Source organism: Garra rufa, chromosome 15 (assembly GCF_049309525.1).
Source record: "Garra rufa chromosome 15, GarRuf1.0, whole genome shotgun sequence".
NCBI classification, from domain to species: Eukaryota; Metazoa; Chordata; class Actinopteri; order Cypriniformes; family Cyprinidae; genus Garra; species Garra rufa.
In genome coordinates, this window is record NC_133375.1 from 2473366 (window position 1) to 2487105 (window position 13740).

Sequence of the window (13740 nt, forward strand, 5' to 3'; positions counted from 1 at the left end):
TGTGAGATACAAACTCAGAATTATGAGATAAACTTATGAGAAGTAAAGTCGTAATTCTGAAGGGGAAAGCTTCAGAATTATGGGATAAACTCAGAATTATGAGATATAAACTCAGAATTGTGAGATATAAACTTGTGAGATGTAAAGTCAGAATTCTGAGGGGGAAAATGTCAGAATTGTGAGATAAAAATGTAAGAATTACAAGATATAAACTAAGAATTCCAAGATATAAACTTGTAAAAATGTAAATTCTGAGGGGGGGAAAAAAAATTCAGAATTGCAAGATAAAAACTTGGAATTCTGAGAAAATAATTATTTTAAAAGCAAGCAAGTTCAACCTAGTTCACAGTTCTCTATTCTTTGCTTCTTTTTTTTTTTTTTCATCCCACTGCCCTGTCTCATGTTTTTAAATGTGTTCATAACCCATTTGACTGTTGCACACTTTTTCAGCGTCTAACAAGACACACTGTTTTAAAAAACATGATGCTCAGGTCGAAAGTTTGGCCTTTAAAAAAACTTTTAATTCCACTGTCATGTGTCTCACATTCTTAAATGCAAAAACGCATTCTGTGTGAACGGCCCATCAGCTCACATCAATCAATCAGAACAGAGAATTCAACCACATGGACTGATTATTGTTATCAAAAATTAAGCTGCATTTAGAAAATATTTCAGAAAATGAACTAAAATGATATCGCTGGCATTCATGACAGGTGCAGACCTGCAGGAGTGACCCATTCAGCTCTTACCAAAGATACTCAGTAGCTTATAAAACCCTTTGCTTTAATGTACTGTAGTTTCTACAGATTTGATATGTTAGTGTGTGTGTGTGTGTGTGTGTGTGTGTGTGTGTGTGTGTGTGTGTGTGTGTGTGTGTGTGTGTGTGTGTGTGTGTGTGATGTCACTAAGGACATAAACTTGGAGGACAACAAAACATTGGCATACGGCTCACTAGACTAGATCATTAGGACAAAGCAAATTGAAACCTGGATAGGCTGCAGTCCTGTGGAGGTGTTTGTGTTCCTGAGCTCCCAACGGATGTCATAAAAGACGCTGCTCCAGTTAGTGTCTTCATATTTCCCAAAAAGTGCTTGTTTTAGATGAGTGTCTGTCTCGAAGAAACCCACCACCAGAGAAAGCTGGTGCCACACGAGAGCGAGTCCATCAGAGGAGTTAGCAAGGACAGATTAAAAAAATAAGCTTCATGGTACCGCTGTGTGAACACCAGAGGTGGATCACCGCAGGTCTAGCATCGATACGGTGCCTTCTGTGATTCTAATGTGGTTGCCACCCTGAGGAGAAAAACATAACTGTATGTATCGTATATGACACATAAAACCCATTTCAAAACTCATGCAAATGACTGAACGCTCAGGTGCAGGGTGACCTCACTTACAGTAAAAAGAGGAGGTTCTTTGGGGTGAGGATGAAAGCCTTTCTGAGTGCAGGTTGAGATCTCCTCCATGCCGTAGTCTGTCAGCCTGAAGTAGCCCGTCCTGTACAGGTGCACACATCAACATTCATTTCCACGACTTTTCCATTTTTAGAAAACTAGTTTTTTAGTTATTTGCAATATTGCTTTTGTACGGAGCCCCTTACGTCACCTGTAGGAAAAAAAATCATTAATCCGTGGGGACGGTTTTGCAATTCGTTCCCTCAGTTTATAAACCGTACTCACGAATTCTTAAACTGTTCCCTCGGTTTAACAAACCGTGCCCACGAATTTCCAATCCGTGCGCTCAGATTTTGTAAACCGTACCCTCAGATTTTGAATCCGTACCCACAAAATCATAATCCGTGCGCACGCTTTCGCAATCCGTTCCCTCAGTTTGTAAACTGCTCTCACGGATTTGTGATTATGATAAGCTTTTCACCCAGAGTTAGATGCATGCTGCACTATTAATGTTATTATTAAATAAGGCCTATTATTACATTGCATTTAGTTTGAGAGCAAAGGAATGGCAACATAACCTGTACATTATTTGTTTTGTATTGCTTTTTACCCTCTCCTCTCCAAAACTCTTTTTTTTTTTTTTTTTTTTTTTTTTAAATTCAGGTAATTTTACATTTTGAAAAATATTATTAAATAAAACAAAGCCGTTTGACCAGCGCTCTTCACTTATTATTTTATTTTGGTACCATGACCGCACTTACAAAACAGGCTTCTTTTAAGCGTTTATTTTACATTAATAACCAATAGGACCATCTAATCTATTGGTGATTAATATAAAATAAAGCTAAAAACTCTGTTTTGTCAGTGTTGCATAGTCTCATATAGCCTACTGAGAAATAAAGTTTAATAAATGCAAAACAATTCATCCAGCACTTAAACAGGTGTCCAGGTTGAATTTGGGGGCGGGGCCACAAATCCGTGACAGCAGTTTACAAACCGTGGGAACGGATTGCGAAAGCGTGCGCACGGATTATGAATTTGTGGGTACGGATTCAAAATTCGAGGGTACGGTTTACAAAATCTGAGCGCACGGATTGGAAATTCGTGGGCACGGTTTGTTAATCCGTGGGCACGAATTGTTAAACCGAGGGAACAGCTTAAGAATTCGTGAGTACGGTTTATAAACTGAGGGAACGAATTGCAAAACCGTCCCCACGGATTAATTATTTTTCTTCTACAGGTGACGTAAGGGGCTCCGTACTTTTGTTTGTCTGTAGCTCCCAAATATCAATTTTTCAGAAACTCTCTACCCACTAAAATATTTGTAGAGCTTATATAGAAATTTCCATAGCTTTTCCAGCACTAGAGATCAAGTTTTCTAGTCATTCGTGATAACATTTCTTTTTTAAACTCTCAAATAGCAATTTCTCAGAAATTTCTAACTAATAGAATATTTTAAAGGTGCCATAGAATGCATTGAAACAATATTTTAAATTGTTCTCTGATATCTACATAGAAGGTATATGGCATAGAAAAGGGCAAAAAATCTGCAGAAACGGTTTTACAGGTCCATTTACAACCCTAGGATTTGTCCCTAGAATGAAATGCTCTGTTATTGCCTTATTTGGAAGGTTCCTGCATAATAATGAGGAGCTCTGCTCTGATTGGCTGTGAGTGGCTTGCTCACACAGCTGTAAGGAAACACATAGAGGAAATATATATTTAATTACGGCCGCTTCATTTATTTAACTCTAGCCACTTTTAATATGCGGTTTGTTGAATCTGCTGTTTTGAATCCGCGGCATTTTTTTCTCTCACTACTGTGATGCATGTGCTCTGTGTAACGTTGTACTGCAGCGAAGTAGAATAACAAGAAGGATGTACCACACAAGTTTTGATGCTTTAGTGATGCTCAGAATCTGTAAATCATTGGCCATCATCAGTGCACTCATCTCTCCGTTTATGTGGTAAGTAAAATCTTATGTACAGGCTACTGCTAGCATTAAGCTAACCATGTCTCTTCAGTGGTTTTAATGATGATTGGGCGATGCAAATGTTGGGGGTGTAACTATTAACGATCGGGACTATTGCGTAATAGTCAGTGTTATGTTGGAATTGACCTATTTTTCGGTGGTCTTTTGCAAACACCAGATTCATATAAGAAGGAGGAAACGGTGGTGTTTGAGACTCACAGTATGTCATGTCCATGTACTGAACTCTTATTATTCAACTATGCCAAGCTAAACACAGTTTTCCATTCTATGGCACCTTTAAAGCTCAACATGCCTAAAAATATAGGAAATGTGTTTTAGGATTATTATTCATCTTTAGATGTTTTTTGTTCATTTGCAATATCCTTTTTTTAGCTCCCAAACAGCAATTTCTCAGAAATTCTTACACAAGAAAATATTTTTAGAGCTTGACATAAATGAAAATGTATAGTCAATATAGAAATTTCCATGGCTTTTCCAGCTCTAGACATCACAATTAACAAGTTTTCTAGTCATTTTTCATAACATTTCTTTTTAAAACTGTCAAATAGCAAAGGTTAAGTTTTTCTTTTAATAATAATAATAAATAAATAAATATTTAAAATAAATTCTATAATTCAAGAAGTTTAAAAGACTGAATATTCTTCAGCATTTACACCTTTTTTTTTTACCAGTGAGTTTTCTAGTTGCTTGAGATCATTTTATTTAATTATTTTTTACTAATGTTACTTTTTTCCTCAGGAATTTCTACCCAATAAAACATTTCAGTGCTTGACATCCCTAAAAATATAGAGTATGGCTTTTTAGGGTTATTGATTTTCATGACTTTTCTATCTTTAGAAAACAACTATTTTTTTTGGTCATGTGCAATATCCCTTTTTTCCCCCCTCGAAATCCCTAAAAATATATACGGTTTTAAAATGATTAATTTCTATGACTTTTCCATCTTTAGAAAACAGACAACAGACCACACAAAAACATTCTTTGGTCATTTGCAATATCCTTTAAGCTCCCAAATAGTAATTTCTCAGTATTTTCTACACAATAAAATATTTTTAAATTATATTCAATTTATAATCAATATAGAAATTTCCATAGCTTTTCCAAAGTTTTTTAGTTATTTCTTTTTTTGTAAACTCTTAAAATAGCAATGGTCTTTAGTTTTTATTTTAAATAATAATAATTAAAACATAATTATATAATTCTAGAAATTCATAACTAAATATTCTTCAGCATTTACACTTTTTTTTACCAGTAAGTTTTCTAGTTGCTTGTGATTATTTTATTTATTCATTTTTACTAATGTTACTTTTTTTTTCTCAGGAATTTCTACCCAATAAAACATTTGACCAGTTACAAACTAGAAGTACTAAACGTGGAATACAGAAAAATGTTGACGGATTTTGATATAAGCCAAGAAAACAAAACACACCTACATCCTATGTCATCTGCTGGAACATTACTCTCTCGTGAACGCACATACGACAGTAATTTTCACTTCTGGGTAAACTATCCCATTAAGTGTCCAAATAATTTTTGGGACCACTGCATCTCACTTGTGTCGTTACTGCTTTCAAGTCTCTCATGGCTGGACTTACTCATTGAATTTGGGAGAGCAGACGATGGCGATGGACTCCGGCAGCATCATCTGGTATGAGCAGTGAGTGTGCAGGTCAACGCTGGACAGGAAGGCCGTCTGAGTGGGGTGAGTCTGTGGAGCAGAGTGACAGCCACATCTGAATAATGACTGCAGTTCGACAACTGTATGCCTATGATCCACTGTACTGACGGACATTCAGGGAAATGAGTAGGGGTGCACCGAAATAAAAATTCTTGGCCGAAGACGAACAAAATTACATACTGGGGCAAAGTATACCCCCCGGTTACAGAACAACAGTAAAAATTACAATACAAACATTTATGAATGCTGACTTTTATTTTGGCGGAAAACTGCAAGAAGACATCAGTACTACTTTTTGCTGACAGCAGCAGATTCATGAATGATTCTCATCACGCTGTTTCAGCACAGATTTTCCTCGCGCTTTGGACTTGTGCAGTGCAGTCAGAATACATATAATTTGTGTGTATTAGACAACATAATGTTCTAGCCCTTTCTCTTCTCATGGAAGACATGCGATGCGATACTAAACAGTCTCTCGCTGTCGGTGCTTGTAATGATTTTTGCATCTTTCTCGGACAGTTTTAAATGCTTCCACACTGCCGACATGTTTGCTGCATTACTGCACGCCTCTATTTGATCGCGTCACGTCATTGTTCGGTATAATTTATTCGGCCTTTTCGCTTATTCAGCCGAACACCGAAAGAGTGTTTTTTGCTATTTCAACCGAATAATTCTGGTTGCTGAACATTTGGTGCATCTCTAGAAATTACCATTTTATTTGCTCATTAAGCTTAACAATAAATCATGGGAGCTGAAATGAGTCAAAATCATTGTGTAATATTACATGCTATTGGATATCAAGGATATAACTAAGGTCAGAAATGTGATGCAAGGTTGTTACTCACATGTATCCAGCCTAGGGTAATGAGGTTGTACTGGTCCTGCACCAGAAACAGCTCCTCTTCATTCTCTGTGTCACAGTAATCTGGACCTCCACACTGCTTCGGCACGATCACGTGAGTCACCGTGAACGCGTTCCTATTCTGCAACCGAAACACAAACACTCTCCATTCAGATGTCTTAATACAATCTATTAATAAAGCTTATGCAAAAATTGGATTAAAGGGTGTTGTTTGTTTGTTTTAATCTGCATTAGTCTGATTAGTGTATAGGAAGAAAATATCAAGACGTTCTGTGACTGACAGTTCTCATAAGTATGAAAGGAGAAGCTCACTTCCAGAACAAAAATTTACTGACCCCCTTGTCATCCAAGATGTTCATGTCTTTCTTGCTTAAGTCGTAAAGAAATTGTTTTTTGAGAAAAACATTTCAGGATTTCTCTCCATATAGTGGACCTCTATGGTGTCCGTGAATTTGAACTTCCAAAATGCAGTTTAAATGCAGCTTCAAAGGGCTCTAAACGATCCCAGCCGAGAAAGAAGGGTCTTATCTAGTAGGGCTGGGCGATTAATCGAAAAATAATCGAAATCGACATTCAGAACCTATAATCGTTAAAATTTTTCCAGGAAGATTATTTCAATTACTTTCCCTTTAAAAAACACTAGCGCTCCATTCCGTTATTCCGCCGACATGTCGATGGAGAGCTTAAACAGTATTTATACAGTAAAAAGTATTTACAGGATATACAAGGGTAATTTTATTTAGAGGAGATAGTGCTTATTTTCTACTTTTAATATGAAAAACATTGAAAATTATTTATTTTGTTTCCAATAGTGCAAGTTATTTATTTTCACTAATTTAAGAAAAATGTGACTTTTCGTTTTAAGCAATGCTTGCTTTAATTTCAGTTGTTCAACACTGATGTTCAATTAATAATCAGATCGTAGATAGTGTGTTTCCTTCAATTATTTTAAAATCAAGTAATGCACCCTTCATCCAAAAATCTCTCGCTTGTAATATGTGAACATATTTACTGTACAAAACTTGTCAGTGAACTATGAGGGCAAAAAAATATTATATAAATATAATTAAATATAATTTTATTAATAAATAAAATAATCGTTCATTAATCGTAATCGGGTTAAAATGTTCAATTAATCGAGATTTTGATTCTAAGCCAAATTGCCCAGCCCTATTATCTAGTGAAACGATCAGTTTGCAATTTATATACTTTTTAACCTCAAATACCCATCTTGTCTCATCCCTGCGATGCGCATGCATACTCTTGTGTACTCCTGTTCAATACAGTTAGGGTATGTCGAAAAACTCCCATCTCATTTTCTCCTCCAATATTACTGCAGAAGTATGGACCCAGTGTTTACAAAGTGAACGTGCAAAGGTGGTCAAACGACCTTTACCAAAAAAAAAAAAAAGAAAACAGCACTGTAGGACGATTTTTAAGTTAAAGAAGAAAATGAGATGGGAGTTTTTTAACATACCCTAACTATATTGAACAGGAGTACACAGAGTAAGCATGTGCATCACAGAGCTAGACAAGACAAGAATTTGAGGTTAAAAAGTATATAAATTGCAAAATCGTTTCGCTAGATAAGACCCTTTTTCCTCGGCTGGGATAATTTAGAGCCCTTTGAAGCTGCATTTAAACTACATTTTGGAAGTTCAAATTCACGGACACCATAGAAGTCCACTATATGGAGAGGAATCCTGAAATGTTTTTCTCAAAAAACAATTTCTTTATGACTAAAGCAAGAAAGACATGAACATCTTGGATGACAAGGGGGTCAGTAAATTATCTGTAATTTTCTGAACTTCTCATTTAAAGTGATAAACAAGTTCTCCATGATACTTTCAATAGTTACTGTAGATTCTATATAGAGTGAAGGTTAAAAAAAAAAAAAAAAAATATATATATATAATTTTATAGAATGAACCAGTTCACTAAACCGGAGGCTAGCAGCACAGATCTACAAGTTACTCAATCAAAACTCACTTTCTGACGTTCCCAACAGTCACTCCGACTTGAAACGAGCCAAAATACCAGCGTATATGATCCTAAGATGCTGGATTTTGACAACTCATTCAGCGCTCCAGTTCCTTCAACAGTCACTGAACTGAGGAAACAGTTCCGACTTGGACTGAGCACTTGAATGAAAGGGCGAAATAAAGGTTTTATGGTTTTATTAATTAAGACTCGTTTATTCACTTTATATGCTTTAGACATGTAAAAGATCTACGGGCAAATCCAGCGTTATGGATGTGACACATAAATGCTTAGAGAATGTACGTGTTACCAATATACCAAACAATCTGTTTATATTTTAATAAACCCTTGTTGATGGAGTCTAAACATCAGAAAAATATCAATCTATGCACAAGTATGTTTTATGTATAATCATGCGTTACTGATGTGACCAGAAAAAAAAAATTAGCGTTTTTGAGAGATTATATACTTTGTAGGATTTCTGCGAATTAAAATGCACAAGCCAGATGCAATAATACCCAACAAATAGAAAAGCAATGGCTCTTTTCAATCTATATGTTTCTGAATCAATCATCTGCTGGAACGCCACTCTTTTGTCAACATGTGTATAACAGTTAGCGAATATTATGGTTTATAGTTTTAAACATGGATATTTTTCTTACACAAATACATCGCTTCACTTCAGAAGGCCTTTATTAACCTACTGGAGCTGCGTGGAGCACTTTTTATGATGGATGGATGCACTTTATTGGACTTCAAAATCTCAACACCCATTCACTGCCATTTTAAAACTTGGAAGAACCAGGACATTTTTTAATATAACTCTGATTGTATTTGTCTGAAAGAAGAAAGTCATATACATCTAGGATGGCTTGAGGATGAGTAAATCATGAATCATTTTTAATTTTTGGGTGAACTATTCCTTTAAAATGTTTATCGCAGCAAAGTTTTCATGCCAAACATTCATCTTAGTCTGACAAGGCTTTAACAAATCACATTGGATTTGAGCAGAGATTTGAAATTTGTTATTGGTAGCAGCCAGCAGAGATCATAATAAAGCAATAATAATCATGTCACAAAGTCATACCAGACTCCCACAGAGTATCCCACAGGTTTCCACGGCTCTTATAGTGTTGTTATTGGCCAGTCGCAGAAATTTGCTGCAGAGCTCAGCAGGAACAGCGATCTGCCGTAAACCGTCGACCACTGTAGCTGAAACACAAAGAGAAACACTGTGACAACCTGAAGACGCTGCTCTATGTTTACTGAGGTTTGAGATGTAGCCGTACTGTTGTTGCTGAGGTGCCCCGGTTTAAGTGAGCGGTCAAAGGACGGAGGAGCAGCCGGGCTGGGAGCTGACGGAGTGCTGTGATTGGCCGAGGGGTACTGTGGACTCTGAGGTGGAGTGGGGGACTCTAGGTAGGGCAGAGGGGGACCCTGGATTCCAGGGATGAGCAGTGAGTCGTCTTGGCGGGCCGCTGGTGTGTTGACGTGCTGATGCCCACGCTGACGGTCCTGCTGCCGGATCATCTCCTCAAACATGGTGAACTGCTCCTGCTCCAGCTGCCTCCTCTGCATGTCCGCCACACGCTTCCTCTCCGCCTCCAGCTCACGCTTCCGAGACAACTCCCGCTGCAGGGCTTGATCTTCTGCACGCTGGTAGACAAAAAAAACACACTAGGTTGACCAAGGTGGATAAAAACACATTTATCTTGGAATTGAATCACACCAAACACAAGTCAATAATGTACACTACCAGTCAAAAGTTTTGAACAGTGAGATTTTTAAAAAAAAATTTGAAAGAAGTCTCTTCTGCTCTCCAAGCTTGAATTATTTGAACCAAAATACAGAAAAAGCTGTAATATTGTGATTTTTTACTATTTAAATTAACTGCTTTTTATTTGAATACATTTCAAAATGTAATTTATTCCTGTGATCAAAGCTGAATTTTCAGCATCATTACTCCAGTCTTCAGGGTCACATGATCCTTCAGAAATCATTCTAGTATGCTGATTTGTTGTTCAAGAAACATTTTTATTATTAATATTATTATCAAAATTTAAACCAGTTGAGAACATATTTTTTCAGGTTTCTTTGATGAATAGGTCCAAAGATCAGCATTTATCTGAAATAAAATGCTTTTGAAACATTATACACTATACCACTCAAAAGATTAGAATGAGTAGGCCTATATTTTTTTTTTTTTTTTTTTTGCTAAATTAAAGTTAATACTTTAATTTAGCAAGGATGCTTCAAATTGATCAAAAGTGATGATAAAAACATGTATAATGTTACAAAAGATTTCCATTTCAGATACATTCTTAAAGAAACCTTTCTATAGTAATTCTACACAACTGTTTTCAACATAATAATTTTTTTAAAGCTGCAAATCAGAACATTAGAATGATTTCTGAAAGATCAAATGACTGGAGTAATGATGCTAAAAATTCAGCTTTGAAATCACATGAATAAATTACATTTTAAAATATATTCAAATAGAAAACAGTTATTTTAAATAGTACAAATGTAAAAAAAAAAAAGAGAAAAATACAGTTTTTTCTGTACTTTAGATCAAATAAATGCAGGCTTGGTGAACAGAAGAGATTTCTTTTAAAAAATCCTACTGTTCAAAAACTTTTGACTGGTAGTGTATATAGAAAATTGTTATTGGACTAATACTTTAATATGAGAAAAGGTTACAAAAATTTAAAAATAAACAAATGCTTTGTATTGTGACTTTCAATAGTCTCATTGGACATTATTACAGTAAAATAGTATGTTTTGTGAACAAAATAAATTAAATGTTAAAAATCATGAAAAAATTGACTAATGCATATTATTCAATGCATTATTATTTTTCATATATATATATTTTTTAATGGTAACTAGGAATTGGGGGTTCTCTGGGGATTTCTATGGTAATAAAAATAAATAAAATATATTTTGTATATTCTAAAATTATACAATAAAATTGCTGTAATTTAGGGGAAAAAATGTTATGATTAAAAGAATTTGTCAAGAAAATGTTAAAATCAAGAAAAACTATGTTATTCGTTTAGCTTTTCTTCACGTCTCACCTTTTTGCTGACAAACTCTGCATGTTCTTTCTCATATCTCCTCAGTAAGTGTTTCTTTAGCTGCTCTGCTTGAGGAAAAGCGATCTCCTTCAGCTTCTGTATGAGGAACAACAGCAAAACTAAGACAACTAACAATATGATGGTAATTAGAGATTATGGATCTAGAGTTCACTAGACTACGTTACCCTTAAAGTCTCCTTCTTCTCAGGAATATTAGACAGCTTATATTCTGGATGCCTGGGGAGCTTTTCAATGAAAAGCCTGGTGGGTTAAAAAGAACCAGAGTTAAACCGGTTCCAAGTAAACTGGATATTACCAATATTACTCATACATAACAGATACTCCCTTTTGAGTTAATAAATACTCCACCCAGAAATTAACGTTCCGTTATTTATTCACTCCCATGTTGTTCCCAACTTTTTTGAATTTCTTTTATTTGCAGAAAACACAGGAATAGATTCTTAAGAACACTGGAAACAATCAACTTTTTGTGTTTCACACATAGGTTTGGAACGAAATTAAGGTTCATTTTTGGTTAAAGTGTCTCTTTAAAATGCAGTAGAAGCAGCTAGAGTGCATTCAGGTCTTCTTACGTGATGTATTTGTTGTAGAGGACAAAGGCGTGCTCTGTGTTGCCCTCCTTGGCGTACACGTGGGCCATGCGGATCATCTCCATGCCCGAGCGGAAGTATCGACGGAGGGGCACTGCCTCATTCATGTCCACCGAGCTGCCCGTTTTGGTCAAGGCCCGCACCCGTTCATCTGGGGTCAAACTCACATCGGCGTGGTCCAACATCATGAGGCCGATGTCCTCAATCTAAGCCTTCAACCCTGTGACACAAAATAGGAACATTAAAGAGACAAAACTGGATTTCTCTTGCACTTTTTCATGAATGAACTCAGTGTTACAGACAGTTGAGAACAGACGTTTACGTAGACCTTGCGGAATCTGCAAAATGTGAATTATTTTAGCAAAACAAGAGGGATCTTATGAAATGCATGCTATTTTTTTTTTTTTTTAGTACTGACCTGAATAATAGATTTCACATAAAATACATATGATTACATTTTTAAAGAAGTTTGCATACACTTGATTCTTAATACTGTGTTGTTACCTGAATGATCCACAGTTGTGTTTTTCGTTTCTGAAGGGTGGTACTAAATAAGAAAAATTTACTATTTACTATCATCATTCTGTTCAAAAGTTTTCACCCCCGGCTCTTAATGCGTTGTTTTTCCTTCTGAAGCATCAGTGAGCGTTTGAACCTTCTGTAACTGTTACATATGAGTTCCTCAGATCTCAAAATCATCCAGTCAGTTGGAAAGCGTTCAAACACACAAAAATGCTGAAAAAACAAAGAATTTGTGGGGCCTGAAGGATTTTTCTGAAGAACAGCGGGAGGTTTAACTGTTCAGGACAAACAAGGGACTCATGAACAACTATCACTAAACAAAAAAACACAGCTGTGGATCATTCAGGTAACAACACAGTGTTAAGTATCAAGTGTATGTAAACTTTTGAACAGGGTCTTTTTTTATCAATTCAATTATTATTTTCTCTTGTGGACTATATGTAAACATCTTTTATGTGAAATATCTTATACAGGTCAGGTACTAAATAAAAAAATAACATGCATTATATATGATATCTCTGATAGATTCTGCAAGGTGTATGTAAACTTCTGACCCTAAACTGTATATTTACTATGCAACTGCTTCAACTTAATGAATGGCAGATTCGTTTATATATATGTCCTAAAGGTAAAGTAGCAACATGTATAACGCTACATTCTTACTTATTAGTGAGTATAATATTCCTACTAAGTAGTAAACAACTAATACTCTTTACTATACTAACAGAATGAATCTAAAATAGATGAAACACAAAGTTTTACAGCTCCAAAGAGGTGATATATCACATTCAAATACTGACTTAACATTATTTTGTATCATATCACAAATAACTAACAGCTTGGCCCGCCTTTATTGATTACTTTTAAAAAAAAAAAAAAAATTGTGAATATGTGATGGTTATCAATATGTGCAGCTAGCTGGCTAATGTTAAATTATACAGCTTACAAAAGTCTTACCGTGATAATAACGACAGTCTCTGTCTTTCAGATCACGATCACATTAGCTGGGAAAACTCGCCCATCGCTTTTAACGGTATTTCACGCAAATAAAGGCGAGTTAAATTGCGTTATATGGCTGTGTATCCATCCTTTTCGCTTTAATCTCCACTATTCACTCACTTCCTCTTCCTGTATGACGCAAACAAACAGCAGGTATGTATGGAGCCGCTCTCAGATCAGTTTTGTCTCCCTCTGTTGATACAGACGCTGCTGTGTTTTTGAAACGAGGAAGGTTTTCACACTCACTGATCGCATGATCGATTAGATTCAAGGTGTGTCAGTTAATATGTAACCGATGACCTTTATTACGGTTTACTTACGGACATTTACCCGGGAAGCATTCTTAAACAAATCTATGATGATGATGATGATTATGTTAGATTAATGTTGTATTGTGAGGAAATAATCCTAAATAGTAGCTATTTTAATATTGGTTTCAGACTTTTAGGCCCCTAAATGTTAGTAGCCTGTTATATGGCAGTCAGTATATAAGTTAATGATCAAATCTGATTTTATCAATTGACAGAATGCAGTTCATTGTTAATCTGTTATTTATTGAATTTGATGTTTTTTATTATTAATTGAATGCTGACGTTTAGGTCAGTGTTATAGTTTAAGTTAATA

At 35.6% G+C, this 13740-nt stretch overlaps 1 protein-coding gene across 1 annotated transcript; it reads right to left on the reverse strand.

Annotated features, from left to right (window-relative positions):
• Nucleotides 1-499: 499 nt before the first annotated feature.
• Nucleotides 500-13224, reverse strand: stambpb (STAM binding protein b). The gene is made up of 10 exons (XM_073818698.1): nucleotides 13075-13224; nucleotides 11578-11815; nucleotides 11170-11245; nucleotides 10985-11080; nucleotides 9197-9563; nucleotides 8995-9119; nucleotides 5911-6048; nucleotides 4983-5095; nucleotides 1397-1496; nucleotides 500-1292 (listed from the first exon to the last, which is right to left on the reverse strand). The coding sequence occupies exons 2-10, from the start codon at nucleotides 11781-11783 to the stop codon at nucleotides 1236-1238; spliced, it is 1278 nt and encodes a 425-aa protein (XP_073674799.1). The 5' UTR covers nucleotides 11784-11815; nucleotides 13075-13224; the 3' UTR covers nucleotides 500-1235.
• Between the last annotated feature and the right edge of the window lie 516 nt (nucleotides 13225-13740).